At 31.9% G+C, this 16,885-nt stretch overlaps 1 protein-coding gene across 1 annotated transcript; it reads left to right on the top strand.

The window, feature by feature from the left end:
- Positions 1-866: 866 nt before the first annotated feature.
- On the top strand, positions 867-16,461 carry LOC110993050 (RNA helicase Mov10l1). The gene is made up of 20 exons (XM_045634493.1): positions 867-1,111; positions 1,190-1,312; positions 1,530-1,650; positions 1,812-1,974; positions 2,545-2,672; positions 2,811-2,917; positions 3,248-3,382; positions 5,017-5,113; positions 6,572-6,668; positions 7,894-7,999; positions 9,068-9,238; positions 9,642-9,789; positions 10,268-10,416; positions 11,434-11,568; positions 12,033-12,226; positions 12,598-12,746; positions 13,343-13,461; positions 14,011-14,122; positions 15,386-15,562; positions 15,923-16,461. Coding segments are annotated over exons 1-20 (2,664 nt in total). The 5' UTR covers positions 867-1,109; the 3' UTR covers positions 16,154-16,461.
- Positions 16,462-16,885: the final 424 nt, after the last annotated feature.

The raw sequence follows: 16,885 nt of genomic DNA, 5'->3' as shown, positions 1-16,885 counted from the left end.
ATTTCTATATGGAATTATAACAAATTAAGTACATATTTGCAAATTTTTTAGGTGTATTACGATTATTTTGTAGTTTTAATGTCTTGAAAAAAAAGTGTAGATTTAGGTTTTTAATTTAAAGTAGCTGGTCATGTTTACACAAAAAAAGTTATGTATTAAAAATTATACTTATTATATCTACAATTTCAAGCACGCACCTAAAGTAAATATTAAATTCAACACTTAACTTATGTACATCAGTAAAAAGCTATTAAATTAACTAATTATACATATTCTCTAATCAGAGTTTAATCAAATCAACCCTTTTGTTTAAAACAATTCACGCTGCAAATATTGCAGCGTTAATAACAACTGATAACTGTAAAATGTTTTAATTTTAAATAATTTCAAATTTGATTTGGCTGCCAATAAAAAATTATACAATATTTGGTGTTAAAGTGGGAATACGGCTATCGTCTTCTCTTTGTATTATATATCATAAATCAATAAAATATTTAATGACTCACTCATAATTAATCGTAACTTGATATCGGTATTCCTTCACTCACACACCTGTAAACCAAGGCGTCTTAGACTTACGAGTAATTCGTCTATAAGTATTTTGTCATTTATAAGGGTCTAACTCCCACACGTAAACATTGAAAGCGTCTCGTATTTAAAAGTATTTAATACGGGTTCAGTGACAGCGGCCCAGTCGATTTGATTTTTTTCTTACTTATGGAATTTGAAGCCGTCAATGGACAAGAAGATGGACTAGACTAGCTCGCATTCGTGCGCAAATGTAAGACCTAGTATATAAACGTCTCGAGCGAAACCTGTTATGTAAGCCCCACCACTTCATTTGCCGCTTCGTATAATATAATACACAAAAGGTACTCTGTGCCCTGTGGCCGGGGATTACCGTCTACCGTTGCTGAGTGCTGACGCAGTTTCAGCAGTTTGGTTGTTTGTTATTGACTGTTGCTTGTTATGAGTAAAACGTTATATCGGTACATTCGGCCTTTCGGCCGGCTTGCCTATCGTTTGGTATAAAAAATTGTGGTGAGAACTGTGTAACAAAGCTATATTTTTCTGATCGGATGTAGGGAGGCTGTTTTGCAGAATTAAAGATGTGAGCATATTTAAAAAGTTTTCTTTGTTGCTATTTTTGTACTGACCTAAGATAATTTTTGTGACAATTTTCTCGCAGGAACAAGTTTTGTAAAGTTTGTGGTGTTGTTGACGAAGCGTACGATGAAAATCCTGCTATCCATCATGAGGATACTCCAAAACATATGTGTAATTTGATATTACTAAATTATAATAATAACAAGTAAGTACCTGTGAACTTTATATACGATTAAAATAGTGCAACCGAGATGAATGTTTTAAATTAGGCAAATTTTAAAGTTGACCCTTATCATCTATAAAATCATTGTTTAGAAGGTATATTGAAAAAAACGTCTCCTTTTATTTTTCCTTGTTTTACTCAAAGTAACTACTGATTATTATCATTCAATTTTTCCTTATTTTCAATACTTTGTTATAAGGTCCTACTTCAGTAAAAATAAAGAAGGGGTAAAGATTTTTGGTCATGCGGAAAGTTTGTCAATGAAAACAGCATATGGTAGGAAAGTTGAAAATTGTGACCATCACAAGATTCAAATTGTTGTAAGTATAATTGAAATAAGTACATTAATTATTTAACTGAGCTATATATCCCATCTGGGATTATTAAAGGCAACACACTTATGAGCCTTCTTGCATTGAGAGTGAAAAATATAAGTATGTACTACTTACTGAAATAATATAAAATTAAATATATTAATTAGGTAAAACCACAACAGCAAGTAAAGTTTACATTTGACATAAGTAATGACATGAAAAAAGAGGATCTGTTTATAATTGGTGTACAACTTGCCCACCCTCAACCACAATTTCTCGTGGAAAAAAATCCATTCATCTTTGGAGAAGAACCAAATATCATTACAAAAAGTAAGTAGGAATTAAATTTTAGGGTATTCAATCGATAATAATTATTAGATTTATATTATAATTGAAAAACTATTCTGCAGTTGTTCTTTAATACTTAAATTCTATAATATTTTTGGACTTTGGATAATACTTTTGTTATTTCAACACATTTTTTTTAGAAAGGATTGGAAGTCATTTCACATTTATTGCTATTGTATGTCAATAAATGTGTCTATACACATTTATTGACATACAATAGCAATGCACTGTTAATAAAACTATATTATATTAAACCAGTTTTGACATTGCCCTGTAATTAAATAAGATATAATAATAATAATAAAGCCCATTAATTTACCAATCATGAAAAAAAGATAATACACAGTTTATTTTTGTTTCATTTTAAACATTATTTTATTTATCCTGTTGTATACATCCAGCTTTTTCCAACTTAATCCGTCCATGGCTTTCTTTCTCTATTTGCCTTTTACCACTTCTATTTCTACTATCCACCTTTTCTTAGGGTGCCAAATAAGATTGTCAACTTGCAATTACCTATACTATTTTACGATTTTGTACATTACATTTTAGAAACATCATTGAAGGGAATAGTGTGTATAACATTCAATGCTGCAGACATTGGACAGTATGAGATGCCAATTATGTTTACACTTTTCCGTCAAAGTGATAATAAGAACCTTATATTCATCAGAGAAATGGTAAGAATAGTTCACTTTGATATTTATTATTTTTTTAATCTATATCTTGTTTGGTTTCATTACCTACATTTCTTGTATTACAATTCATAGTATTCTGCCTACCTTCGCTGCAAATGCCTTACAAATTTTAATTTGCAGGTAGTGTTGGTACAAGAGCACATTGAGACATATGCTAGCATCAAATACCCATACACAGATGATGTTTGGGAGAAAGCACCATTATATGTCAGTTCCACAAGCCAGCCGTAAGTAATTTTTTACTTTCAACCTCCCCCCTGAAAATAAATAATTAATTAATTAAACAGTTTAATTAAGCTTGTTGTTCCTTGAATTAATTCTTATGTATTACAGTCCCTGTAAACCACTAACAATCACAATTTTGTTCAGCAATTGATATGCATTCTAAATAATATTTAGATTTTTAATTTTTTTCAGTCTATAATGAAGAATAATATAAGTAGTTAAGATAATTTTAAGATAAATTATTTTTTAAGACTAGTGAACAGCTCTATGTGAAATTTATTATTTATGTATTTTGAGGTCACTCATAAAATATCATCCTTTTATATTTTTAGAACATCCTCGAATTACACAGTTCCTAAGTTATTGAAGACTCTCTTGCCCCTTGGACTGAAAGATAATTCATTAAAGAGCTTGAAATGCCCTTCTGATGAAAGAGAACAACTCGAGCTATTATTGAATTCAACCAAGTAAGAAGTTTTTTAAATTATCAATACAGAACTAAACAATTCTATACTATATACATACTCAGTAAATGTTATGTTCTATAAATCATATACCGCATATTTTATTTGAAGGAAACATTTTTTACCCCAATATTAACCCCGTTATTTATAACAAATAATCATTTTTAACTAAAGCATTTGTCTCAATCAAATTGTGTTTAAGCTGTGATAAGAACTTTTTTATTATGCATTTGAAAACCATTTATGTTATTTAGCTTAACTATATATTTTATATATAACTTGATGAGACATACTGCATAGTTATGGATATAATATAAGATTAATCTTATCTGTCTAGTTTCTTTAATCTTTTGTTACTGTATATATTCTTTGATTGATAAGTGATTAATATCGATATAATTTAAAAAAACATTATTAAAAAAGCGCATGCATTTTTAGTAATTAAAAATGATAAGATTAGTTGCTTTATGTTGTTAATAAATATACGCTGACGAGCTATTAAGCGAAGTATGAAAATATCGGGATGATTCAACATTGTACTGATAAATGTAATTTTGTTTTGAGAATTACTTCATTTATATTTAAAAGAATTGTACTCATAAAAACACTACATTCATTATGTAGACGTAAATCTATTGTCTATTCTTAACAAAAAAAAATTTGTATACCTACAAAAAAAAAACCATTGTATTAGGCATGTGTTTATGGCCATAGACGCAGGTAAGACAATTTTTTTTCCGGTTAGGGGATTATTACCCTTAAATTTTTTTGGGACACCCTCAAATAGATATTTGTATAATATTGTGTTTGTTAGCTTTGCAATGTTTCGTGTGCTGAGCAATTAGTTAATATTATGTTTAAATTGCCTAAGTATTTTAACATTTAGTTAAATAATTCGCGATTTACCTAATCGATTGTTTTGAAGGCAATGTAGGACTTAAATTTTAAATTGGATGGCTCTGTTTTAGCCGCGTTAGTTCGTACTTAGCAGAGTTGAGATTAAGAGCAGTGTTGGCCTAGTGGCTTCAGCGTGCGACTCTCATGCCTGAGGTCGTAGGTTCGATCCCCGGCTGTGCACCAATGGATTTTCTTTCTATGTGCATGCATTTAACATTTGCTCGAACGGTGAAGGAAAAAATTGTGAGGTAACCGACATGTCTTAGACCCAAAGAGTTGACGTGTGTCAGGCACTGGAGGCTGATCACCTACTTGCCTATTAGATGGAAAAAGAATCATGAAACAGATTCAGAAATCTGAGGTCAAGGCCTAAAGAGGTTGTAGCGCCACTGATTTATTATTTATTTTATTTTAGTTCGTACTTAGCGTGTAGCTTTCCTCAGTGAAATGATTATTCCCACCACGCATGTAGACTACAAGTTCAAAGTTAGGTGTCGACGATACTACAGTTTAGGCTAAACAAATTGACGTACTACATCAGCCTACAACATGAAAACCCTTAAATGAAGTCTCTGGTTCTTCTATCATTCGCTCGTATACTGATATTATACAAATAAATTTAATATTATTAGACACAATTTTTCTAAAATAATGATATCAAAGAATTATTATCTGATTTGGTATCGTGTAGGCGTTAATTTTGGCGATTATTTTTGTTTATGTATAGATTTTGTTGACAGTATGATCTTCGATGAGGGCTGCAGCAGGAGGAATTATGTGGCCTTCTTCCATCATCTCCTGTGGTGGGAGGAAGTGGTTGCGAAGATTAACTTGCGGGTATTTATTTTAATAAGATGTTTTTTACAATTATACTTTATTAAAAATATATGATAGTAATATTATGTTAACTTTAGCTAAACCAAAATAAATCAGGAGTACTGACAGCAAAGTCTTCTGTAATCTTAACCCAATAACAGAGAATCTGTCCTTTTTTTATATGTACGTCTAAACTAATCGTGATATTGAAAAATATCGCAAACTTTAACTCGACCTAATCTGTTGTGAAACGTACCTAAATAAATATGTATGTTAAACGTTTGTCGTAAACAAGCGTCTATAAATTAAATTATTAAAATACTTCGCTAGGATAAAGTGAGATACCTAATAAGTAAATTCGAAAGATTTAAATCTTAGGGATGACACCCACAATCATTCGAATTTTCTAATAAATATGTATTTAGGGTGACTACATGTTCATAAGTAATCATAAGAATCAAATATACAGTATTTACAAACTTTTAACATAAATAGTTATGATGAAAACATTATAAAAATAAATAAAACAAATTTAAATAGTTTGGTCCCCGTGGCAGTAAAGGTATTAACGCTGGCAGCATTACTCTTTGTATTGCGATACTTATTCGTTGAGCGAGGAAAGCACCAACTCTGTAGTCACCGCTCACACATTATTATTATTATTACATCTTTAATCAGCGCCTGTGCACTTGAACCCCACGGCCCAAGAGTCTCTACTCCAAAGGGAACAAAATCGAAGTTGGAGGAAAAACTTTTTGAGCCGTTTATTATTTACCGTGTGCTTTGCGGTCGCCCAAGTTTTATTTATTTATTTAAACATTCTAAAATGTGTATTCCTAAAAAAATACAAGAAAATATGACATCACAAATTTAAACATCAATTACATTACAACTTAAGCAATTTATTAAAGGAAAAAACAAAAGAAACGATCACAAAATAAGCAAAAATAAAATATAACAAAACAAAATATTAATAATAACCAAAACTAAAAGATAAAAATAACAGTAATAAACAAATAAAATGAAAAATTAAACCACATTAATATTTTAGAGCCTGCAAAACAAAGTTACGGTAAGTCGGTAGACTTGTAAAAGTTTCAGAAAGTTTCATAGCTTCTCCGAGGCCATGAAACTTTCTTTTCTTTTCTCTTGTGGAAACCTCCCAATATCAAGCAATGTCTTTTAATTATAACACGAATAAATATCTTAAATATTTTTAGTATAATATATTAAAAGAATATAGTTAACTTAAAACTATTCTTAATTAGACAAAACAAAAATATCTTTATTCATATAGGTAACTTGTTTACCTACACTTATAAACGTTTACATTTACTGCCAATTCTCAAATCAAGGGCGTAGGACGAAAGAGAACTGTCAATAAACTCTCCGCCACTCTTTTTAATCGCCAAGTTTTAGTATTTTCTCTGGACGGTGATTATAAGGATGTTCGGGTATACTTATAGATTTAATTTACAGAAATACAACATGTTTGGCGTGACGCTGGCAAAGAAAGATGAATTCTTTATACTCGAAGTACCAGGCCTGGCTGAGAAGAGGCCCTCTTTGTTGCGAGGTAATTATTTTTTCTAAATGTTTTTTATTCAGGTACTCCCTTATATTAATATCTAATCCGTTAACAAAAGAAAACATCTGCTGACGCTGCAATGGGTAAAATAAGAAAAAAAACTTTATTGCCACCGATTTGTAAAGAAAATTATTATGCCAAATGTCAGATATTGTTTCATATTACCTGCCTGTTATTTTCTCAGATTTTTGTTTTACGGTTTTATTTAGATTACAGTTAATATTCAAAAATATATGAGAAACATATCGTGTATGACCCGAATGGATTATTTTATAGTACAGATATTCAATGATAAATGCACGTTTTATACAGATATGATTTTTGTTTCATTAATATTAATATTAAATCCGTTAAATATTTGTGTTCGTGACTTAGGCTACACTATAAAATTACGTATAATGAACATATTGACACAAAAGTTGACTAGCCTATATAGCTTGGTTTTGTAAGACGTGGTACTGAACATTTTCATGATGCCAACTGTAAAAAAAATATCTTTTTTAAAATTATTTACTATTTCAATTCCAGTTTGTCATTATGTTTTGAAAATTCACTTATTGTTTCGTTAACAATATCCTAGTGACTTCTTATTTCTTTATAAATTTCGTAAATTAACAATTAAATTTTTAAATATGTATAAATTATGTATTTACATTGGGGAGGGATTAGAGTTTTAGATTGGCAAAAGTTGGAAAACATTTCTTTAGACTCTCGACGAAAACAATACCATATCATGCTGCTAACATATTTTCTAAGAAATATCGTTTATAGCCATCGTTTGAATTGAGCCGAAATAGAGACAGTAACGAGAAATTACTTCTGAAATGTATTTTATGGGTGATTATTTAAAAAAGCATAGAACAGTGAAATAAGCAACAATTTAGCTCATTTTACAATTATTTTTTCCTAATAAATGTTTGCTCTACGGCTTTTAGTGTGTGTCGGTCAGTATGTCAGTAAAGTATTAATCAGAGAGTAAATTGAATCTCTAGACCAGTGGTAGGCAATTTTTTTTAATGGCGGGTCACAAATTTCAAGAAATTCTAGAGAAAGGCCAGAATTATAAATGCATTGTGTGTTAAAGCTTTCAATCGTAACATTACAAGTAGAATCTACTTTTTCTGTATGGTTCTTCACCCATGTCGATAGACCCTCTACGGGACAGAGAATGCCCATATACATATATTTCTTTGATAAACATAATGGTGTTTAGGTGATCGTGTGTTTGTCCGGCCACAAGGCGCGCCAGACTATGTGTTCGAGAGCACAATTAAAAATATCGAAGACAATACTATCTTGCTTACTGGACTGGACTCAAGGTGAGTGAGATTTGTGTTGTATTTATACGATATGTTTTATTTCAATTGTAACAGATATTTCCTGATAAAGAAGTATGTAAACATATGTATAGCGAAATATATAACATAATTGAAGATTGCGTGGTCCATCATGTTTTTCTGGGATCCAATTAAAATCATTATATCATTGAGTAATATATGGAATACAAAGACACTATACATCTTTTTATTTTACGATATATTTTGAAAAAGTAAAATTTCGTTGTAATGCAGTTTTTAAGATCGCTAATCTTATTTAACTTTATACATCTTATAATATTTTCATGTCTTAATATTGCATTGTATATTACATGTATTTATGTACTTTCATATTGTACCTGATTCGCTGCAAATTCTAAATTCTTTTATTGTTACTACTTAATAATTCAATTAAAGTTATTGCATGGACAATGTAAGTATGCTTTATAAATTTGAACTTTCTAGAATCCCGAACCTATGAATAATACGTGAACAAAACAATTTATTATTAATGCCGTTTTGTGGCGCCGCAGCTGAATCGATTCAAGGCAACAATATTTTTGTTGTAGTACCTATACTTTCTCGTAGTGCACTTTTGAGATCAGATTGTTTGTATCCGCTTCAGTTTCTGAGGTATACTTTAAAGACGTTGTTACGAAAAATCAAGAAAAACAACCAAATCTACTGTGCCAATATATGTTTTTAAAATAATTAAAAAGCTATTTGATATGTTTTAAACGTAGACATGTATATTTAATATTATTTGTATGGTTTTATTTACGTTATTTGGTTTATATTGATTATCAAATATGAGTGTAAAGAGCAAAAATGGATTGTCTTCGTAGGGTTTGGTTATTGGTATGCAGATAGGAGATCGATCGACTGTCAGGGTGTGATCTCAGATTGTTTTCAATGTGAGATGGTGGATTTATTATTGGGTTCGGGCGTAAGACAACGACGGCGCTTATCGCTTTGTGATTGGTCAAACAAAATCACTGTGGTCCAATCACAATAAAGCGAAAGCACGGTGTATTGTTCTAAATTGTAACATAATAGTTAACAATTTTTCAGCTTTTTTGTGTTCTACTATCCCGAAGCATTATTCGATGTCCGATTCATAATGTCGCGGGTGCCGAAAGAGCGGATGCATGACGCAGTCCACAAACTCTTTACGAGTAAACAAGAAGCAAGAGTATTTCCCCAAATGAGTCAGAAGAAGGTCCCTCTTCAGATGATCACAAGGTATAATGTGACCTATTCTCTTAGCTTTCATTGGACTAATTAATTCTCGATTTTATCTCGTGGCGGCGTATCGTTATTTTATTTATAGCCTACTTATATAAATGATAAGCTATGACTATAAATACATCAGTTTTATGTAACAACCAATTCGTCGTAACAATCAATACATCAACCAATAGCGTGTAACGACGAAAACCCATCTTGCTCGTGACGTTTCATCCTTATAAATTTTACCCTCGTTTCTACCCTCTAAAGAAGTTTCACTTAAAAAAAATTAAATTGCTTTCTACATCATAAATACGCGTTTCAATATTTACCAAGAGTGGTTATTTCCTGTAAGTTTAATACACAAATAATAGATTTAATTTTTAGACAACAGATGATAAATGAAATCATTTTACAGATTCCATAACGACAAAATAGCTAGCAACCCAGAACAGCGATCAGCCGTTGCACACATAGTGTCAGGAACCAATGGCCTCGCTCCTTACATTGTCTATGGCCCGCCCGGAACTGGAAAGACTATGACCATCGTTGAGGCGATTATTCAGGTACATAAAATATGGTTATCATAATGTAATATAGTGTTTTCTCTTAGTTAGTTTTGTAATGTACTAATAATTGCTAATAATAATTTTTATTTTTTAAAAAAATGGACTCTACTTTTTAATATTGCTTAGAATTATTATTTAATGTATTACAAAAGCCACGCATAAGTATATAATAATTAAAACATCTTTATTTTTAATGAAATTAATAACCCAGTGGCGCTACAACCTCTTTAGGTTTTGGCCTCAGATTTCTGAGTCTGTTTCATGATCATTTGTTAATCTTATAGACAAGTTGAGTCTATGACACGATTTCGTCACGATGTTTTCCTTCTTTGAGTGAATTTTAAATGAGCACATAGACCATTGGTGCCGGAAATCGAACCCAAGACCACAGGATTGAGAGTCGCTCGCTGAAGCTACTACGCCTACTGCTCTCACTTTTTAATAGTTGGCTAAATTTGTTCCATTTTAACTCCAGCTTGTGGTCCGTAATCCAAGAAACCGCGTGTTGGTTTGCACGGACTCAAACATGGCGGCGGATCACATCGCTTTGATGCTCCTCCAGTATAATAAGCAACTCAACATTACGAACTTTCTGTTCCGAGCTAACTCGCAGTGCCGCGAATGGTAGGTCGCTAGTGACATCGATTTATCGGAACGACGTCATAGTTTATTTCTCTAATTTCAAATTGTAACCGTTTTTTAAATCGATTATCGGGTCCGATAAGTGTGTGGCACTATTAACTATCGATTCGTACATATTTTTAACAATTGCTTAATTTTCAGTTGAAGCTTGTTTAAACTGCCTATGCTTTCTTAGACTTTTTTTAGTATAGTAGAACTTTTTTTCAAGCATTATCATCGATCCCTCTAAGCTTTTAAGAGCGAAATGTGTTGTCTGTTAACTGTATATAATTAAAAGATATATGAGACATATACATAACATTTATGAACGCTACACATACACAGAATTACAAAAATCAAAATAATAAAAAAAATAAATAATTATGAAAAAAAAAAGAATAAGGTACATTTAAGTGTGTAATGTGTGTGTGTGTTGTGTTGTGGTTGTCACTGGCCCTGGGTCTGAATTATGCTCTGGGGCAGATGTGTTCCACAGCGCTGGTTATCTGCCCGAGACCACAACAGTTTGTTTGTATAAGTTGATTATAATTTAATTAATTAATAATAATTTCACCTAGATAGGAAAAATAATAATTTGGAGGTTTTTTTAATTAATGATTTGATTACCGAGTCAAACAATTTAATGCAGATTTATATAGAAGTATACAGTAAACCCCCTCATAACACAGTAATATTATAATGCATTTGCATATTACGCGATTTCAGTCCCACATATAACACGGGCATTCTCCTAATAACGCGGGGATTTCACACCCTACATTACTGTACTGTGACATAATGATTTGCACGCACATATTTCGTTCATAACACATTTAATATTCAATGTAAATCCACTTTAGCGAGAAATTTGTACATAACGCATTAAATGGAGTCGTATGTAACGTCCTACAACACGTTTCCTATAACGCGGAACTAATTTACTGTGTTATAGGAGAGATTACTGTTGTTTGAATTAATATTGTTATCGAAATATATGTGGGACCTGAAATTGTTTAATAGGACAGTCATGCCGCCGGCATTAGCACCAGTTTCGAATGGAATTAGCTTCGAGACATTTTATTCTGTTGGCAACGTCCAAGTGGCTACTTACAGGATATTAGTGACCACTCTGTTACATGCCGCTAAATATGCAACGTAAGTATACATTAAGTTCATTAGTAATGTTAAGTACATTCTCCTTTTCGCAAAATAAATAATGTATCTTGTAAGAATAGAAATGTATTTACTATGGTGGAGCATGATCTATCACAGTGCTGTGTCTAACCAAGGTCCTTATTGTAATAAATAATATGTGACGTGTAAAATATTAACATAAGGAATGCAATAAAGATTTGAGATTGAAATTATCAGTTGCTGTATTTGTTGCTTTGATTGTTTAAAACATGAGCTGCCAAACAAAATTAGGGCTAACTAACTTTTACGTTTGTTATGGAAGAGCTTTGAACGCTGACAGGTATTTTTGACATATAGACATTTTTTTAATATCATGAAAGCCTTGCCAAATACGTTTTTTGATCTTCAAATTAAAAAAAAAATCGATTTCAAATCCTTAAAACTTTAGTCTTGTGTGGACTAAAACATTTTGTGATACATCACAGACTCCGCAGCCAGGCAGCTCAAAAACTCCAAATGACTCATCTGTTTGTGGACGAAGCGGCTCAAGCCTCTGAACCAGCGGTGTTGGTCCCCATCACAGGGCTTTTGGCTCCCAATGGGAAGCTCATTCTGGCTGGTGACCCTCAACAGTTGGGACCCGTTTGCATTTCCAGAGACGCGAAGGAAAGAGGTTTAGGTGAGGTCTTGTACTTATTTATTTTAGTGGGAAAACGACTTTGAAATTTCAATGAAAAAAAGTCAAAATTATTAGGTAGTTAGTACAATTACGAATATCAAAAATATAAAACTACAAGTTTTATTTATAGTTTGTTGCAATATTTAAATTTCGCGCCTTTGGCTCCATTGATTTGATTTGTCGAGTATGTTTCTCGTTTGTTTTTGCCCTTCTCTACTCTGTGAACATTACTAGCCGACGTATAGTTTTTCAAACTAAATCTAAAGTCAACGTTATTTTTCACATATAAAACAACTTGTTTCCATTGATGATTGATATTGTTATTCAATTAAAATATTGATTGATTGTTAAATGAGAGTAATACGTTGCAGGCACATCGCTGTTGGAGCGTCTACGCACGACGTACACGAACATGTACGAATCAAACCCGGACTACATTACGATGCTCGTGCAGAACTTCCGCTCTGACCCCGATATATTGGCCATACCCAATAAATGCTTCTATGGAAATAATCTAAAGGTAAGAAAGAAACAAAACACATATTTGTCTTACAGTTAAGTAAGACAGATGGTAACCAGACAGAGGACTTTGAGGAATTTGACAGAGGTAAAAACCTCTGTCAAAAATAGCCAAAATTAATTACATAACATGTTATAGTCAAAATCTGTTATATCGAAGAGACTACTCATATAAAATAATGTAAATTCGTGATTTATCAATTTATCTATAGAAACACGTGTAAGCATTTTCAAATTGATACTTTGGACTTTATCTCTGTACCTCAAATTTTCATGTACCTGATAATACCAGACAGGTTATAACAGTAGTCGTGTTTCACGGTCCTTACATCAGCCCCAAACTCTTCAAAACTCTGTTCATCATGAACTCATGCCCTTCACATACATACCCTCACTCTCACACTGACACTAAACTAGTTAAATGTATTTAATATTTTTTGTTTCTTTTGTAAATATTATTATGTATTCCATCTTGGGATATATGTTTAGTATAATCTTATCTGTAAGATTACAAAATAAATATATTTGAAATGTTTCTTACACCAGTAAGTACATAATGCAGTGGAGTGTTAATAAATATTTTTTTTTATATTAAAGGCCCTTGCCCCATTGGACCCGTTGAGCAAAACCAGTATCCTCGGCCTACCTGGCGGCGACAGTGCAGTTATCTTCCACGCAGTTAACTCTCGAGAACAAAGAATGGGAAATGCGCCCAGGTATAAAACTTAAATATATTTTTTTATTATATATTTAATTCAAAATATAACATATTTACACTTTAAAGAAATTAAAAATTAATAAAAAGTGAATTAAAATAAATTTTAAATGTTTGATCCCTGTGACACCTTTTTATACATTATTTTTATTTCTCAGTTATTATCCTATGGGTATTGATTTTTTATGGTAGTAAGCTGACTGGCTATATTCTAAGTGTAATTATTTGTTCTATATATACATTTTTGTCAGCTGTAGGTTTATGAAAGAAATAAATTGGAAGCTCTCGGCTCATATCAGTTTTGATAATTTTAGATGACTGGCTTAGTTTAATTCAAAATCATTTTCATATTAAAGTCATTACCATTAGTTATAAATAATAAACAGTATTGTTTTGCCACAAACTTCAATAATATATTATGCAACATGTTAACTTGCAGCGGCAACTTAATCTGGCAAAACGCTAGCAACTTTTTGATTGTTAATACAAATTGATTGACAATATAGCCATTAAAATAATTTATGAAGATACAATTATATATTATTTCTAGCTATTTCAATGAGAGGGAACTGGAAATGTTGAAGCGCTACACTCAAGCCTTGCTCGAGGACCACAATGTGTTGCCAAAGGACATTGGAGTGATCGCACCGTACATTAGACAGGTATTATTTGTTTGCATCCACTATCACTGCTGATTGGGGTTTTGAAGGCTATGTACGAAAAAACACGGGTGAACCCGCAAATAGTTGGCGTACACGGAATCCACCTTCAATACTTTTATTTTGATAAAATCATTTAAATTAATTATTAAAAAATATTTTTTTTTTTTCATAGAACTGGGCACCAGGCTCACCTGATCTTAAGTGATACCGATACTCAATACGAGAGGGTTCGCGAGTGCGTTCCTTCTAATACTTGGAAATCTAGTAATTAATAAGATTTCGTCCCACAACTGAGCGTTTATTAAGGCAGTTTTTGCCACCACATCATGTAAAGTGCCAACTAAAGTATTTCCGAATGAAATTGTCTTGAGAAACGTGCGTACTATGTCTTAAAAGGCCGACGCACTTGTGAACCCTCTTGTATTTAGTGTCAGTATCACTTCTTTATCAAAATAAAAGTATTAAAGTCAAAGTCAAAATCATTTATTCCAATAAGACCACCTAAAATGTCACTTTTGAACGTTAAATAAAATATAAAGATGATTCTAGTTGTCCCTTCCAAAAGGTAGTTTCGTGTGGCTTCTCCTTCATTCTTCATTATTTAACTTGTCAGCATAATATTACTACACAGGTCAATTATGTATTGTTAGTATACATGTTCTAATATTTTTATAAATTTCTTTTATAAAAATATTCTAAATAATTAAATAGGCTGCTTAACATCTTTCCTCTCACGGCCTACAAACTAAAAACCCTAATAAAAGACTGGCTTATGATCACGCCTTATGCAGTGTTAGAGTTGCTTTTAAGACCCACGATGTAAATACACTTTACTCATTCACTCACTCACTCACTCATTCACTCTCTCACACATTCACTCTCACATTCACACCCACACACTAACTCATGCACACACTCAGGTGTGATGATAGCGGTTCGAAAAAAAAAAGGAAACGAATTGCTTAAATAATGATATTTTAAGTTATTATGTTTGTTATGGAAAAGCTGGGAACCATAACACACGTATATTTACTTAAAAGGGTTCCCAAATCTTACACTATGAAAAGAAAGATGTACCTACTTAAAATGAATAGACTTTTTTATTATTTTTGCTCCTCACATATTTACAAACATCGAAACCGTAGAATCTTATACATGAAAGAGAAAGAAAATGAAAATTGACGTCGCCATTGGAAGTTCTCTTACTTACAAAAAGGGATACCAACAGACGTAGATCATTTACATGTAGGAACATATTTATAGGTGTACAAGATGAAGAGCTGGCTCAAGAGTATCGACATGCCTGACATCGAGGTGGGGACAGTAGAGTCATTCCAGGGCAAAGAGAAGAGAGTAATCCTTGTGTCGACAGTGCGGGCAAACTGTCGTCTACTTGAGTATGATGCCAAATACAGCCTGGGCTTCTTGGTTGATGACAAGGTGAGGGTTTAGAAAATTTTTATCTAAGAACATTTTCAACATCAAGAATAGGATACAGACAATCGTAATTTTCTAGTGACACAGATCAAAATTATTAATGTCGCGGGAAAAGGGGCGTTCAAGTATTACGTAATGAATTTATGGGGTAAAACGTTACAATGCTGGGCGGGGATTGAATTATGCATTTATTTTTAATATAATTTTTAACTTTCCGATACTTAACACCACTTAAATTGCAACTTTTAGGTTTAATAAGGTAAGGAAACTTTTTACTATTGGGTACAGAAAAACGTTACGCCGCGTTGTATCGAGGGGGGGGGGGGGTCAAGTTTTTTTTTACTTATTTTTTTTTACTTCCAGCGTTATAACGTGACTTTGACACGAGCTAAAGCAAAGCTCATAATAATCGGAAACCCGACTTGCCTCACAAGAGACGAGAAGTGGCGAAAATACATGGACTTCTGTAAAGAGAAGAATTGCTACTACGGCATGGAATCTCAGCAAATTGATAGGTCTACCGCCCTTTTGGTAGAAATAGCGAAGACTCGGTTTGACAGGTGCCGCTTGTCTGAAGCGCTCAAGAAGAAATAGACAGGTAAGAAGAAAGGGGTCCATGAAAACGAAATGAAAGAAAGAGCATAAATGATAAATTGAACTACAACAAAATATATCGAGTTGTCAGTTTTATTTTATAAATGTTATGCTCATTAGGTATTTAATACATGTCTAATTATCGAATTACTATAAAATATAATCAAACAAGAAATGTTGTCTACATTTAAAAAAAGTGGTAGCGTGGTAAGATTTAAGGATTAAATAGATGTTTTAAATATCGTATTACCTGTTTATTTTAAGTATTTCAATAAAATATATTGTATTGAAATTACTGTAATTGAAATAATAGGTTTTATGTCTTAAAATAATAAGTCCACTTCGATCCATTTCTTTTATTATACAAATGTTTATATGTATCATTAAATTTTCTTCTTAGATGATGTTGCCAGTAAATATAAAAATGGCTATTTGAAATCTAAAAAGAAAGTAAAATAATAATGATTCGAAATTCAAATGTATTTTAAGAGATTCCACAGAAATTATACTTACATGACAACTATTTGTGATCTATATTCTTCTATACTTCTACAAAAAACATTTTGATGGCCTTTTTTCTGAAAATCTATTGCTAACCGCTAGCTAGTATAAAATGCATTTATATTATATGGAAATAGCCATATTTGCATCAGGCATTTCCAAAATAACAATTATTGTATTACTTTTTCATTTTTATATCTGACTGACATTGATTTAATTCCGTCTGATCAC

Source organism: Pieris rapae, chromosome 1 (genome assembly GCF_905147795.1).
Source record: "Pieris rapae chromosome 1, ilPieRapa1.1, whole genome shotgun sequence".
In the NCBI taxonomy this organism is placed as follows: domain Eukaryota; kingdom Metazoa; phylum Arthropoda; class Insecta; order Lepidoptera; family Pieridae; genus Pieris; species Pieris rapae.
Note: the sequence above shows the minus strand (reverse complement) of the source record. Positions and strands in the feature narration are given on the sequence as shown.